Source organism: Populus nigra, chromosome 11 (genome assembly GCF_951802175.1).
Source record: "Populus nigra chromosome 11, ddPopNigr1.1, whole genome shotgun sequence".
Classification (NCBI taxonomy): Eukaryota; Viridiplantae; Streptophyta; class Magnoliopsida; order Malpighiales; family Salicaceae; genus Populus; species Populus nigra.
The window spans coordinates 6,163,786-6,180,730 of NC_084862.1; the positions used below are offsets into that span (position 1 = coordinate 6,163,786).

The following is a 16,945-nucleotide window of genomic DNA, read 5'->3' on the forward strand; positions in this document are numbered from 1 at the left end:
CAAGCACAAGTTCGCGGATCCAACTTCTGCAAAATTTGGTATTTCGTCAGTTTCTGCAATTATTTTGGTATTTCGTCTACCCTTCAGCTTTTGTAATTTGGTATTTGCATTCAGTTTCTGCAAATTGGTTTTGTGTTTTGGAGTAATCGTATAATTTTGAGAAGATATTTGTTTAGTTTCTGCAATCTCTATTCAGTTTCTGCAATTTGGTATTTTTTTTTCCGCTGCTTTTGCATTCTGGTTCTCTGTGATTGTTAATTATGGCTACTGAAAGAGATGATTCGCTTCAGTCTGTGAGTGTGAGGTTGGATGGGAAGAACTATTCGTATTGGAGTTATGTAATGCGAAATTTTCTTAAGGGTAAGAAGATGTGGGGGTATGTTAGTGGAACTTATATAGTACCTAAGATTATTGAGGAGAGGGATGCTGTTTTGATAGATACATGGGAAGCAAATAATGCAAAGATCATTACTTGGATCAACAATTCTGTTGAGCATTCGATAGGTACGCAGTTGGCGAAGTATGAGACAGCAAAAGAGGTTTGCGATCATCTGCAAAGGTTATTCACGCAATCAAATTTTGCAAAACAGTATCAATTAGAGAATGACATACGAGCTCTTCATCAGAAGAATATGAGTATTCAAGAGTTTTATTCTGCTATGACAGATCTTTGGGATCAATTGGCTCTTACAGAATCAGCAGAATTAAAGGCATGTGGTGCCTATATTGAGCGTAGAGAGCAGCAACGATTAGTACAGTTTTTAACAGCACTTCGCAGTGACTTCGAAGGACTTAGAGGTTCAATTTTGCATCGTACTCCACTGCCTTCTGTTGACTCTGTTGTCAGTGAGTTATTGGCTGAAGAAATACGTCTTCAGTCTTATTCTGAAAAGGGAATTCTTTCTGCTTCAAATCCTTCTGTACTAGCAGTACCTTCTAAGCCATTCTCTAATCATCAGAATAAGCCTTACACAAGGGTTGGCTTTGATGAGTGCAGTTTCTGTAAGCAGAAAGGTCATTGGAAGGCTCAGTGTCCTAAGTTGAGACAGCAGAATTAAGCTTGGAAGTCTAGCAGTCAGTCACAATCTAATGCTCATCGACCACCTCAGGGTTATAAACCACCACACCACAATACTGCAGCAGTAGCTTCCCCAGGCTCTATTACCGATCCTAATACTTTGGCTGAGCAATTTCAGAAGTTTCTCTCCTTGCAGCCACAAGCAATGTCTGTTTCTTCCACAGGTCAGTTGCCTCATAATTCCTCAGGTATGTCACACTCTAAATGGGTCTTGGATTCTGGTGCTTCCCCTCATATGTCTCCAGATTCCTCATCTTTTACCTCAGTGTCCCCTTTGTCCTCCATTCCTGTTATGACTGCTGATGGCACTCCCATGCCCTTAGCAGGTGTTGGTTCTGTTGTCACACCTCACTTGTCTCTCCCTAATGTTTATCTTGTTCCAAAACTCAAATTGAATCTTGCGTCTGTTGGTCAAATATGTGATTCTGGTGATTATTTAGTCATGTTTTCTGGTTCTTTTTGTTGTGTACAGGATCTGCAGTCTTAGAAGCTGATTGGGACCTGCCGTAGGGAGAATGGACTATATATTTTGGATGAGTTAAAAGTGCCAGTTGCTGCTGCTGCCGCCGCTGCTACTACTGCTGATTTGTCTTCTTTTCGTTTGAGTCTTTCATCTTCTAGTTTTTATTTATGGCATTCCCGTCTAGGTCATGTTTCATCTTCTCGTTTGAGATTTTTGGCATCCACAGGAGCTTTAGGAAATTTGAAAACTTGTGACATTTCTGATTGTAGTGGATGTAAACTGGCAAAATTTTCTGCTTTACCTTTTAATCGAAGTATTTCTGTTTCATCTTCACCATTTGATTTGATTCATTCTGATGTATGGGGACCTTCTCCTGTTTCCACAAAAGGAGGGTCTCGATATTATGTCTCTTTTATTGATGATCATACTCGTTATTGTTGGGTTTATTTAATGAAACATCGTTCTGAATTCTTTGAGATATATGCAGCTTTTCGAGCTCTTATCAAAACTCAACATTCTGCTGTGATCAAATGCTTTAGATGTGATTTGGGTGGGGAATACACCTCTAATAAATTTTGTCAAATGCTTGCCTTAGATGGAACCATCCACCAAACTTCATGTACAGATACTCCTGAACAAAATGGTGTAGCTGAAAGAAAACATAGACACATTGTTGAAACTGCTCGTTCTCTCTTGTTGTCTGCCTTTGTTCCTAGTGAGTTTTGGGGAGAAGCTGTTCTTACTGCTGTAAGTTTGATTAATACAATTCCATCTTCTCATAGTTTGGGTCTATCTCCTTTTGAAAAGTTATATGGGTATGCCCCTGATTATTCCTCATTTAGAGTCTTTGGTTGTACTTGTTTTGTTCTTCGTCCTCATATAGAACGCAGTAAGCTATCCTCTCGATCCGCTATTTGTGTCTTTCTGGGTTATGGTGAAGGTAAAAAGGGGTATCGTTGTTTTGATCCAACAACTCAGAAACTTTATGTCTCGTCATGTTGTCTTCCTTGAGCATATACCTTTCTTTTCTATTCCATCCACTACTCATAGCCTGACAAAATCTGATCTTATTCATATAGATCCTTTTTCTGAGGATTCTGGTAATGATACCTCTCCCTATGTTCGATCAATTTGTACTCATAACTCTGCAGGTACTGGTACTTTACTCTCTAGCACACCTGAAGCTCCATTCTCATCTACAGCCCCTCAAGCTTTATCTGAGATTGTGGATCCACCTCCACGTCAGTCCATCCGCATTCGTAAGTCCACAAAACTACCAGATTTTGCTTATTCTTGTTATTCTTCATCATTTACTTCCTTTTTAGCTTCTATTCATTGTCTCTTTGAGCCCTCTTCCTATAAAGAGGCAATTCTTGATCCGCTTTGGCAGCAAGCTATGGATGAGGAACTTTCTGCTTTGCATAAGACAGATACTTGGGATCTGGTTCCTCTACCTCCTGGTAAGAGTGTTGTTGGTTGTCGTTGGGTGTATAAGATCAAGACTAATTCTGATGGGTCTATTGAGCGATACAAAGCTAGGCTGGTTGCAAAAGGATACTCTCAACAGTATGGTATGGACTATGAGGAGACATTTGCCCCGGTTGCAAAAATGACTACTATTCGCACTCTTATTGTCGTAGCTTCGGTTCGTCAGTGGCATATTTCTCAGCTTGATGTTAAAAATGCATTCTTAAATAGAGATCTTCAAGAAGAAGTTTATATGGCACCCCCTCCTGGTATTTCACATGACTCTGGATATGTTTGTAAGCTTAAGAAAGCATTATATGGTCTCAAACAAGCACCTCGTGCTTGGTTTGAGAAATTCTCTATTGTGATCTCGTCTCTTGGCTTTGTTTCTAGCAGTCATGATTCTGCTCTTTTTATTAAGTGCACTGATGCAGGTCGTATCATTCTGTCTTTATATGTTGATGACATGATTATTACTGGTGATGATATTGATGGTATTTCAGTTTTGAAGACAGAGTTGGCTAGACGATTTGAAATGAAGGATTTGGGTGGCTAGACGATTTGAAATGAAGGATTTAGGTTATCTTCGATATTTCCTGGGTATTGAGGTAGCATACTCACCTAGAGGTTACCTTCTTTCTCAGTCGAAATATGTTGCAGATATTCTTGAGCGGGCTAGACTTACTGATAACAAAACTGTAGATACTCCTATTGAGGTTAACGCAAGGTACTCTTCTTCTGATGGTTTACCTTTGACAGATCCTACTTTATACCGCACTATTGTTGGGAGTTTGGTATATCTCACCATTACTCGTCCAGATATTGCATATGTTGTTCATATTGTTAGTCAGTTTGTTGCTTCTCCTACTACTGTTCACTGGGCAGCTGTTCTTCGTATTTTGCGATATCTTCGGGGTACAGTTTTTCAAAGTCTTTTACTTTCATCCACCTCTTCCTTGGAGTTGCGTGCATACTCTGATGCTGATCATAGTAGTGATCCCACAGATCGCAAGTCTGTTACCGGGTTCTGTATCTTTTTAGGTGATTCTCTTATTTCTTGGAAGAGCAAGAAACAATCTATTGTTTCTCAATCATCCACCGAAGCAGAAATCGTGCCATGGCATCTACTACTAAAGAGATTGTTTGGTTACGTTGGTTACTTGCTGATATGGGAATTTCCTTTTCTCATCCTACTCCTATGTATTGTGACAATCAGAGTTCTATTCAGATTGCTCATAACTCGGTTTTTCATGAGTGCACTAAGCACATTGAGATCGATTGTCATCTTACTCATCATCATCTCAAACATGGCACCATTGCTTTGCCTTTTGTTCCTTCTTCCTTGCAGATTGCAGATTTCTTTACCAAGGCGCATTCCATCTCTCGTTTTCGTTTTTTGGTTGGCAAACTCTCGATGCTTGTAGCTGCCGCATCGTGAGTTTGAGGGGAGATGTTAAATAATATTTATGCAATCTTATTTATTAAGGGTAGAATAGTACTTTCAGTTTGACCTATATATACTTTATTTGTATTTAGGTTAACGCTAAGCATTCATAATATACTGATTATTCAGAATTCTAGCCTTCTTTCTCTATTTGATCTTAATTAATTTAACAGTCACCTTGTAAGGGCCAGCACGCGGGGCCCTACGCTCTCAATCCGCCATTAAAATTCACATGGGAGGGAGTGAACACTGAGTTTGAATTGCACCATGCATGTTGGAAACTCTTAATGGGGCTGTCTGTGGATGCTCCGAGCTGTGACCGAGTTGGAAAGTGACTGTTCAAGGCCCCCTCGGCATGGTCCAGTGGGAACTGTTAGTGGTTTCCATGGGAACTACAAGACAATCCCTTGTGAAGGACATTTTCGGTCCCAACCGACAGCAACATCAGCCCCTTTATGTGAATAATCGCACACCAATCCAGTAATTAGTGCTGGTTTCCCTCTTTGCTGCTTTAGGATCCCTAGTTATTATGCTGCTGGTGGTGGACACTTGCTCAAAAAAACTGATACCATGCACTTTTCTTATCAGTTTTCAAAGGAAAAAAAAACGGCTCATTGCCCCCACATTCTTGCTAATGCTTGTATGCCGCATCAATCCATTCATTCATTAAATTAATAAGAAATAATAATTGTTCATATCCAGTTCCAAGGCAATGTTCTAGTTCTGCCCTTTCTTTCTTTATTTTATTTTGTAGATGGTCCCTGCGACTAAGTCTTGGCGGAATAGAGTAGTAATCTTTGACAATAGATGTAAACATTAAAATTTGTAACTCTAATGAAAAAAATACAATGTTTTTTCTATATAATAGTAAATAAAACTACGAAGAGGTATGATTTATACCCTGCATATATAAGAAAATGAAAATATATGGTTTATACTCCGTCCTATTATTTTAAAGATTACGAATTTAAAATAAAAAAATTATAGCGGTTGCTATTGATAGGGTATTGTTGTAATCTTCGTTGTATTCTTTGAAATTTATAATTCTAATAATAAAATACATTAATTTTGGATATAAGGGACGTGATTATTCATAAAATAACATGAAAATATGAAGAGGTGTGATTATTAAATATGAAGAGTACTTAATGAGTACAGGAACAGATTGACAGGCAAAAGTTCAAGAAGTTATATAGCTTGAAAGGATAAAGGTGCACTGCTCCTTGACTTGGCTATAACTTTTAATATTAGAGTTTGATTAGAGCCATAATCCCGATCATGAAAGCTAATTCAGAGCTCCACTACATATTGGCGACAACAAATGGGGTAGAGGCTATTTTAATCAAGATCAAAATTTATTTTGAAGAGCAAATTTCTAGCCTTTTTAGAGATTCAGCTCACATATTTTTCCTAAATATTGCTCTAGTTCTAGAATAATATCTCTTTCATTTATCATATTTCTTATTTCTAAATGCATTTTCATTATTTTTATAATTATTGCTTTTTTTATCCTTGGTTGTCTAGGATAGATTACTTAAACAACGTAAGACCATGATTGTTCACTATCTTTAAATTAAAATTACTGATTGGAGAAAACCGCTACCACTGGTCACAACCATTACTCATATTCTATATTTAGAAGTATATTCAACACTTCTCCTTTACCAATTTAATGTTGGTTAATTGTTGATTTAAAAATGTTAGGGTATAGAATTAGGGATTTAAACAAAAAAAATAGGTTTTTTTATAATTATGTTGATTAAATATAATTTGAATTGATAATTATGTTATTTTGTAAAATAATAAATGATTTTGGATTGTTGTTGATTTTGAATTAAGGTTAAAGTTAAGGTTTATTCAGGTTAAATTAAGGATTATATCGAATTATGTGTAAAATAAGATAATTAGCTATAAAATATATGAATTGGGTTGATAATTTTGATATGATGATAAAATTTGATGAATTTAAGTTTTCGCCAATTATGTTTCCATTATGGTTTTGTTGATTAGATTATGTACTTTGAGTAACCCCATAATATTAATAAATTAGGCTTGTGTTTGTTGTGTTGTTTGATAGAATATCTGGTAATTTTAGAATGATATGCTTTCATTGTGGTGTCATTATCAATATCGATATTGGTATCACTTATAATGGAAGAAGCCATGAGTTTCTAATTGCTACATTAGATATGTCTCTTAATGAGCTGTCTAAAATGTTATGTGATCAACTTGATTGGAATATGTTTGAAATAGAAGTTAAAATTACATGAAAGATGTTACAAATTAGGATTAGTCAAGCTCGTTATGTTGGTATATCCATATGTAGTGATGTATGTGTGAATTCAATGTATGGGTTTGCAAGCATTAATAGGATTATGTTAGACGTAGATGATTAAACTCTAGTATGAGTTCACTCGAGGGCCATGTAATAGTTAGAGGATCACACAAGCATCACGAGTAGTTGATCCATCTAGATTAGGTGGTAGTGCAAAGAAACAAACATTGGCCTAAGAAAATGTTAATATGGAACCAGGATGTACATGGTATAAGGTTCATTGTCCAACTAAAATTTATATTTAGTTGTAATGCATACAATAACTAGAATATAAATGATATTTGCATGGAGAATATCACCAAATATTTAATTCATAGGAGATTTAAAATTAAAAGGGTCACACATGTCAAAACCTATTTATTTTGCAATGACATCGTCAAATTGACTTAAATCTCATTGTTGAGGTAATGTTGACAATTATAAAAATAGATATAATAAGTACAATTGTTACAACAATTCAAGCTACAAGAGAGGAATTATGTGCATTATGTCTCATATTGAAAGCATGGATAGCTAAACAAAGAATATTGGAGTGGTTATTTTATACACATGAAGAATCCTTTCAAAACCCGCGTAGAATGTTATTAGCTATCAAAGATTCAAATCCGAGAATGATTATCACTTGAGATTATAAAATGGTTGATAGAAACAAGGCAACATTTAAAGAAGCATTTTAGGCATTTGGTGCTTTAATTGATAGGTTTCAATTATGTCATCCTTTGATTAGTATTGACAATACTCGTATTTATAGTAAGTACAAGACAAAGTTGTTGATTCAGTTGCTTATGCTAATTATTTGGTTTATCTATTGTGTTTTTTTATTATCAAAGAAGAGGGGGTCAATATTTGGTGTTGACTTTTAGAAAAGAATTTACTTATATAAGACAAAACTCATTCAAGTAAAAGTGAAACCTGAAGAGCCCAAGTAATGCATAAAATCCATCTCTTTGAGATTCTCGTCGTGGGTTCTTTTTTAAAATGTTAAAAACATGGATAATTTTTTTGATTGTGTAATTAAATCTAACTTAATGAATCAATTTTAAAGCTTCATAACTTATTTGCTTAACTCTAATTTCTAATTAAATTGCATAAAAACTAGCCCAAACTAAATTAATTGATTTTATTGGTCCAAATGTAATTTTGATGACTGCTAGAAACATGGCTTAACTTAAAAAAAACCTTCAAGATAATAATTTTTTAAGAAAATATTATTGAGATAGTGATAGATTGAATCGATTTCAGTCCCCCAACGACCCATGTTATGGACTCCATTGAGTTTAATAACTTTTTTTACAAATTGTTTTAATTATATGATAAAATATATGATCACAAAATTGAGCATCAACCTATAGAAATAATCACTGTAGAAAGCAAATAAAAATAAATCATGTAGTTTATCTTCAAACCAATCTAACATTCAAAGATAAAATCAAAAAATCATTAAAAACAATTAAAGGAAAAAAAAAACATATTCGACTAGTGGGTGAGCTTGTCAAATCTATAAACCAGATACCCTAAGCTAGCATGCCAAATCTGTGAATCGAGTTATGGACTCCAGTGGGATTATAATTAGTTTTTTTCCAAAATTATTTTTTATTTAATTATATGATAAAAAATAGGCAATCACAAAATCAAATATCAGCACAATACTGAGATATTAATAAAATTAATTAAAAAAACAAAACAAAACGTTAAACTAGCCAAATCTTTGAACCAAGTCAACTAGCTAAACCTACAAACATGTCATGGATTTTATAAAGTTTAATAATATGGTTTTTCTCTAAAAGTATTTTTTTTCACAATATGAGAAAAAATAAATGAAAAAAAAATTAAGTTCAATAAAAAAAAAGGAGAAAAAAGACACCCCAACAAACCAATTTTGGCTTTGTAATTTTTTTCTTAAACAAAATTAAAATTGAAAAAATTGAGAGATAAATGTAGATTAAGATATTTAATATTGCAATATGAGTTATTTACTTGATTGTGTTTAATGATTTTATTTATTAAAATAAATTTGAAATAGAAATCGACACACACATAAGATTTATTACATAAAATAAAAAGAAAAAACATAGTATGCAAAGCTGCATATATTAAAAATATTATAAGAAATAAATATTTTTTCTAAAAATAAATTAAATATATAAAAAATATATAAAATTACAAATAAATCATACTAATTTCTTCAAAAATTAAACATATTCAACATAATTAAAAAATAATCACTATTTAAAAATGATAAATAAGCAAAAATAAAAGAGAAGTGAAATACAAACTTAAAAATCATTTTAAGAAATATAAAAAAAATCTAAATTAAGAAAAAATCAAAACTATATATATAAAAGAATGAGGTCAAGCCAACCCGAGCCAACATGGTAGACTAGTAATCTGGATATTAAGGGGCGAGCTAGTCTGGATTAACCTGATAAAATTATGTTCTAGGTCATAATATCAGGATAATTTAATAAAAAAAAAGAAACTGAAGGAAATCACAAAACTATTTTTTAAAAATAAAAAAAACAACGATATAGAAAAAGAAAATAAGAAAACAAAAATCAACCCTTAACCCAATTCATCAGAATGGAAGCACAATATATGACATAATCATGGAGCCCCAACCCTAGGAAATAAAATGTTGAAATATGAAATCAGAAAAAAAAAATACAAAAAAAAATCCAAAGTTAAAAATAGCAATTAAAATAATAAAAGTTAAAATTGAAATAAAGAATAAATTAAAGGATAACAATAAATTTTCACTTTGAGATTTAAAATGAAAAGAAAAAAAACATTAACAAAAGGAAACCAAAAGAACAAGTATGAAAATGAAAAAAAAAAACAATACACTTTCAACTTGGATTAAAGGGTGAAATTAGAAATAATTAAACTTTTATATAAGGGTTAAGGAAAAAAATAAAAAATTATAAGAATAAGAATTAAATTGAAAACAATAATAGATGATAAAAACAAATTAACATGTAAAATTTTTCAACGTGTTTTTTTTACATTAAAAAGATCGTAAATGTAAATTGAAAAACTTATGCACACATACAATTAAATAAACCATGAACTATTGTGTAAATAAATGAAAAAAAGTTATTAACAATAAATAAAAACATAAGTGAAAAAAATAAGAGACAAATCAAGATATTTAATATCGCAACACATGTTATTTACAAGGTTGTGTTTAATAAATTTATTTTTTAAAATCAATTTATAATATAGATCAACACATATATAAAGTTTATTTAATAAAATTAAAAACAAATATTATACCAGGTTACATATATTCAAACAATTATAAAAAACAAATATTTAATTTAAATAAAATGTATTAAATACAAATTATAGATGAATCATACTAACTTCTTAACAAATTAAACACAACCAATATAATTAAAAAATGATCTCTATCTAAAAATGCTAAATAAGCAAAAAACAAAATCATAGATAAAGTGTGTTAATTAAAAAATTAATTAAAAAAAATTAAAAAACACATATAAAAACATGTATTAATTTTAAATAAAATTAAAAAATAAGAAAAACAAAATAGGCTAGACCATGTGTCTGACACACATTGAAAGGGCCCATGTGCGGGCTAGTATTTTTTTAAGTTAAAAGGCTGTCGTTTAAAATCCTAAAATCTGGCCACTATAATGGCTGAAAAAATGAGGTTCATGGTTCTTTTTCATCTAAAAACTCATTTTCAACTTATTTTTTACCCAAAACAAGAAACACCCTAAGAACCTTGTTAAACCAAATTATGGCCTCCAAAAGCACACAAAAAAAAAATCATCCCAAAACTTAAAATTAACCGGAAACTAAAAATCTTCCCGAGTTCAGATCTGTTTTTTTTTAGGTGTTTTCAAGGTAAAAAAAATACATAATCTTAACTCCCTCATTATATGGAACCTTTTGACACAAAAACTATACGTTTTGGTGGCCTAAATCTTTCCCAACAACAATTTTTTTCTCTCTAAATCAGAATCCAGCGACTCCTCCTCTCTCTTTCATCCAAAAAATAACTAAAAAAGAGGAAAATAAAGTGTGGTACCGAAACATATTTCTAAAAAATTATGGGGACCGGATACCTAATTGCTTAAAAAAATAAGGGATCAAAATGAACCATGTCTTTCAATTCAACCCTCAACCCTAAAAAAACATGCAATTGGCCTTTAATTTTGGCTTAAAAGGACCCAATTATGCAAAATAAAAAGTTTGATGATCAGATTGAGAATTTTAAAAAAAATTACTATTATAAAATATAAAAAGACAAATAGTAATTAAACTACCATAAAAACACCACACCATTTAACTTTTATTATAATGTAAAACTGACAAATACAAGGATATTGTGGAAAGATATTCTTGCTGAGATTGGATAATGAAAGGATGTTCTCCGGGCTCCATTTTCCTCTTCATATGATATTAATTGATATATAAAATTGTGTTATCCAAAGTTTTATATATGTTCTTACTTTGTTATATAAATGTAGCGTGTGTGTTTGGATCAAGCCAGTATCTTATTTATTTTCTTACAACATGTTTCTAATAAATTAAAGCCTCTCAAATTTCATAAGAAAGTGATGCATGAAGACAAGGGACCGCGAGGTGCGGGAGTTGCATGTGATCCTAACATGGTAGGTCCGTATCAAGCCCTATATTAATTAATTAATTAAATCAATTAAGTTGAAATAAACATGAGAATCCTTTAGGCAGAAGAAGAAAAATATATGTAAAAGAAGACATCTTTGCAAAAGACAAAAAAAGCAGTTGCGTTTTTCCAACAAAAATAAAAAATTTCTGATCAACTCCCACTAATGTAATGATTTTATAGTTAGGTAATTTATGCTCTTAAAATGATTTTATATTTGTTGAAAAAACACTTCAAGAAGTCCTAAGATCATATAATCTTATTGAATGTTAGCAAAAGATCATAATGAGATATTAAAAGAGAAAAAATAAAAATATCATTTTAACATATTTAATCAAATTATTTACTCAAAAACCAATAAGATTTTTTTTTATTAATATGGATGTCCGAGCTAGTTTGCGTGTATCTCGACTAATCCCACGGGTCTTGAAGTTAATGACCATGTAAGTCTTTAGTGTCTCTAAGATTTGTAACACTCAAACTGATGATCTAACTAGTTAACCTACACTCCTCAGAATTAGATAAATAAAGATTTCATTATAAAAGTATAAGAGAACCGAACTAAAATAAAAAATCTCACAAATATATATATATCTCTCTCTCTCTCAGCACTCTTTAATATACATGGTGCCGTGTGCCTATAAAAAAAATCCATTTCATTCTAATTCCACCAATAAGTAGCTAACATAAAAAATAAAAATTGAACCATTCAAGTTCTATCATGTTCAAAAGTCTAAAAGTTTATGCAAAATATTGACTAGGTTTTTTTTTTAATTATTTACACTGTTCCCTTGTAGAAATAAACTGGTATTCTCCAGGTTGGGTGTTGACTTTTGTTCGGTCGTGTATCTCCCTCGTGTGTCTTATTTAAAATCTACTACGTACGTGTGCTGCTGACTTTAACCCCATACATTGACAAATAGTGTTTTGTGTTATTAATTTATTAATCGCGACGTTGTCTTCTTCTTCTTCTTTTTCTCTAGCTAATCATGTTTAAATTTTTAATTAATGTAGTAACTTTATTAAATCTGTACCGGCCAAACAAATTAACCTAGAATGTGATTAATTTGATGGTTGGATTTATTTGGAAAAAATGAAAGACTGGCAAAAATAAAATGATCAACTCGACCTGGCGAGTTGACCCATAATTTGGATGATCCGGTAAAACTTGGTAGAGATTTGTTTTTTCAAATTTGTTTTTTCTTCTAGTCAGAAACTTTTTTTTTCATATTTTTTAAAGTTGGATATTAATCATTTTCAAAGTTCACTATATAAATATTATAAAAATATTTTTGATTTAAATATTTCGACTTAAAAGGATAACATAACATCTTTTCAATGGGAAATAAAAAAACATTTTGAAATAATATTTTAAACTTTATTATTTACAATAGCATATATTTACATGAATTATTTTTTATTTTTTTCAAATAAAATATTAAAATTTTAAATATTTTTTAAAAACATTTTCAGATTAATTTAAATTTATCTAAATCCACCTGTATATTCTAAAACCGATTCCTTGACCAAATGAAGTCCGAATCATGTTTGATAACTTATGGTAGCCACCTACTAATGATTCTTGAAGTCACTGTCCACAGTTTTGCTAATTATGTTTATTGTCATCCACGAGACTAAACTAAAATAGGGTTTTTACACGTTTGAGGCTGTGGTCTAGTAGGGGGATCTATTTTCTTTTTTTATACCCGGGTTCGATTTTTTTTGTACATACTTATTATCCCCGTGGTGTCTTACCTGTCTACTGGGCTTGCAGGGTGTTTGGTGGGTCTAAGAATTAATCATGATGCACGTAAACTGACTCGAACACCTTAAGTTATAAAAAAAAAATAGGGTTTTTACATGGAGGAATTAGGGTTTATTATCATCCTCGAGACTAGAATAAGGATTTTTTTATTTGTTCTAAAATGATTTATTCATGAAAAGCTAAATATAATAATTTTAAAATTGAAAATACTAAAAGGAACGAGCATGAAATATTAGATGAATCAAATAAGATCTTTATTTTCATAGAAGGGAATTTGAAAAAGAATTATTTTGTTTTATATTTCTATTTTTTAAGGAAAGTGAAGAGTTAAAAAAAAACACATGTTTTTCTAAGGAAATAATTCCCATTTCAAGCTAATAGATATATTCATTCTTTTTCTCTTTTTCTTAAAAAAGTATTTGAAAATTTAAAAAATAAATCGCAACCTATAATTGAATTTATGTAGAGCAAAAACCCTTCAATGAAACATATCAAATGCTTCTCCCCCACTAAAATTAAAATAAAATAAAATAAAATAAGTGACCCTTCCAGTTCCTCAACCTACCTGTGGACTTTGAAAATCCAAATTCCCCAATCAAAGCCCTGAAAACCGCGATCAGCAATTTCAGGCAATTTAAGAAAAAAATTCCACGTTACCATACGAAACAAAGCACCACCCACGCACAAAAAAAATAAAACCGAAGAAATTAAGCAGGCAAAAAGAAAACAGTCGATGAATGCATGTGCAGGTGGGGTCCTGGGCTCTAGTCTTTGTCAGCTGGTATGGTATGCCGACTGAGAACATCTGCATGTGCCCTCCGATTCTTTGAAAGAAAATATGACCGAGGAGTATCAGTATTTTTCGTTGTGGCTTTGGCTATCTAACATGATAATTTATTAGCTTGTCTCAGCTTCCTCCATACGTCCACATCACAACCGCCCTCGACCTCCACCCCCTTCATTGCCTATATAAAGCGTTCATGCTCTCCTTTCCTTAGCACTAAGCGTCCACAAATTAACTCTCCCTCTCCTCGCCTGATAGATACACCTTACCAGCAACAATGACAATGGCAGCTACTATCTCTCTTCTCTTGTTTGCGCTCCACTTGTGCCTTAGAGGCACTTATGGGGACTCCGGAGGGTGGCAAGGTGGCCATGCCACTTTCTATGGCGGGGGTGATGCTTCTGGGACAATGGGTATGTTTCAGCAACTTTTCTTTCTTCACAGAGTAATAATGCTACTTCTACTGAAAGGTTTTTCCTGAAAAGATTTCTATGTAAAATGTAAACTATTATTATATATGATGAATTGGGCACATGTCAATAAGTCCATATATATATCAAACCATAGTGTTAAAGGGGGGGAAATAGTACTCTACTCTTGCACATGTCACGAAGCTCAAATGTCACTCAAAAACTATAGTCCTTAAGATGTCACAGATTGTCTAGTGGACTCAGAGTGTGAATTACATCTTTGATTTTTCCTTTAAATAAAGTTTTGGCTCTTAATGGATATATATATATACACACTAAATATTGCAGGAGGTGCTTGTGGGTATGGCAATTTGTACAGTCAAGGGTATGGTACTAACACTGCAGCACTTAGTACTGCCCTTTTCAACAATGGCTTGAGCTGTGGTTCTTGTTATGAGATGAGATGTGACAATGATCCCAAATGGTGCCTCCCTGGGTCCATCACCGTCACAGCCACTAACTTCTGCCCCCCCAACTCTGCCTTGTCTAATGACAACGGTGGCTGGTGTAATCCTCCCCTCCAGCACTTTGACATGGCTGAGCCAGCTTTCTTGCAAATTGCTCAATACAGAGCTGGAATTGTACCAATCTCATTCAGAAGGTAAAAATCAACCTCTCATTTGAAATATTCAACTTTTATTTTCATATAATTTCACCTAATTGTATATTAACAGATTGGCAAGTGACTTCCGTCGGTTACAATTAAATATGCTGCAAAATTAAACGAACCAGTTCTAGTTTATTCCATACGCTTATAGATTATTTATACAGTGGCTAGTTATGATCTTTGGCTCTGCGGTTGCTCTAGCTCATGCGTTGGGGCAGCATAGCATCCACCATTATCAGATAGATTGAGCTCATCTCATTAACACACTTTGTTTTGGTCCAAACTCCAAACAGGGTCCCCTGTGTCAAGAAAGGAGGAATAAGGTTTACCATCAATGGACACTCTTACTTTAATTTGGTGTTGATCACAAACGTTGCTGGAGCAGGAGATGTTCATTCAGTGTCGATCAAGGGTTCTAAGACAGGGTGGCAAGCTATGTCAAGGAACTGGGGCCAGAACTGGCAAAGCAATTCTTACCTCAATGGCCAAAGTCTTTCTTTCCAAGTCACCACAAGTGATGGTAGGACTGTGACTAGCTACAACGCAGTGCCAGAAAACTGGCAATTTGGCCAAACATTTTCAGGCGGTCAATTCTAGCTTTTGAAGACAAACAATTCTCATTGATTGTTGTGTGATGACATCTATATATGGTTTGCGAGAGAAGAGAGGGGGTAGGGTAGGAAAGGCATGGCCAATATGTCTGGCTGTTGCTGAGGTGGTTTATTAGCACCCGCTGGGCCTTTATATATGCAGCATAAAATTGAAAGATATAGTTCCTTTACAGTTTACATACATAGGAATGTTCATTCGTCGCCTTCTGTTTGATTTCAAGGCCATGAACATCGTTATTGGTTTGGTAGATTTAGTCCCCAATTTGGTCTGAAACCCAGTTGGAACATTTAAATTTGCGTAGTTTTACTGTATACTAATTAATTTCTTTGGTCTTGTACTTATCTACGAATAAAAATCCGTCGTGCATTTATGTATCATCAAATTTCTAGCCATTCTTTGCACTGCAAACGCCATTGCGCTCCACCGTTTTGAGCTTGTAACAACTGGAATGCCAGTGTTCGCCATAGCAAAATTAGAAATCTCTTTCCACAAACCAGCTCCCTCTGATGAGGATCAGCTATATCCCCAGAAACAGTAGGAACATGATATGTATGATCAGGCTAAACAACAAGATGCTTGATCAACGAAGGGAAAAGACGAGTGTTTACATGCGACAGCAAATATTAGATGATACCAACGCAAATTATGCATGTATTGGCCAGAGGATTCTTTCTTTGGCTCAGAAGTTGTTGTTGAGAAAATGTTTGCACAGACATGTCATTGGTGAACGTTTTCAAAACATTGTATGTGCTGCTTTTTTTCCTGCCATACATGAAACTGCTGAAAGAATTCTCAGGAATTGAGGTTGAACAGAGGGGATATGTTCTATCCTCATCCGATTTAAATTCTCCTGGATGATCATTAGAAGTTGCTTCTTTGATTTACTTCTTAAAAAAAAAAAAAGAAGAAGAGAGAATTGCTTCTGATAGAGTACTGAAAGTCTCATATTTCCATTTCCCATAATTGTTATGGAATTAAAAGTTGTTCTGGGGAAAAAAAAGAAAAGGAAAATCAACTTGTTAGTAATCAGAGAAGCTCATGCACCATGGTTCAAAACAGAGGACATTGCCTCAGATTGTATAAATTCGCCAGCAACTTTCTCCAAAAGTTACAGTCAAATGGATATCTGACACTTGACGACTAAACGAGACAGTATAGCAAAACGACTAAACGAGACAGTATAGCAACATCCTCGAACGGACAACTGGGCAAAATAGAGGTTTTTTTTTTTTTGTTCTTTTAGAAAATAGCACATTTCGCAAATTATTT

The 16,945-nt window shown here is 33.0% G+C and overlaps 1 protein-coding gene across 1 annotated transcript; it reads left to right on the top strand.

Moving 5' to 3' along the window:
* Positions 1-14,189: 14,189 nt before the first annotated feature.
* On the top strand, positions 14,190-16,058 carry LOC133706181 (expansin-A8-like). Its single transcript, XM_062131656.1, has 3 exons — positions 14,190-14,400; positions 14,746-15,058; positions 15,358-16,058. Exons 1-3 carry the CDS (start codon positions 14,265-14,267, stop codon positions 15,659-15,661), a joined length of 753 nt encoding a protein of 250 aa, XP_061987640.1. The 5' UTR covers positions 14,190-14,264; the 3' UTR covers positions 15,662-16,058.
* Positions 16,059-16,945: the final 887 nt, after the last annotated feature.

Bases quoted from the DNA above. Each gene is read 5' to 3' on its own strand.
- LOC133706181 (XM_062131656.1), top strand. From the start codon at position 14,265: ATGACAATGGCAGCTACTATCTCTCTTCTCTTGTTTGCGCTCCACTTG. The intron at 14,401-14,745 runs GTATGTTTCAGC...TAAATATTGCAG, and splicing joins TGATGCTTCTGGGACAATGG to GAGGTGCTTGTGGGTATGGC. The intron at 15,059-15,357 runs GTAAAAATCAAC...AACTCCAAACAG, and splicing joins GTACCAATCTCATTCAGAAG to GGTCCCCTGTGTCAAGAAAG.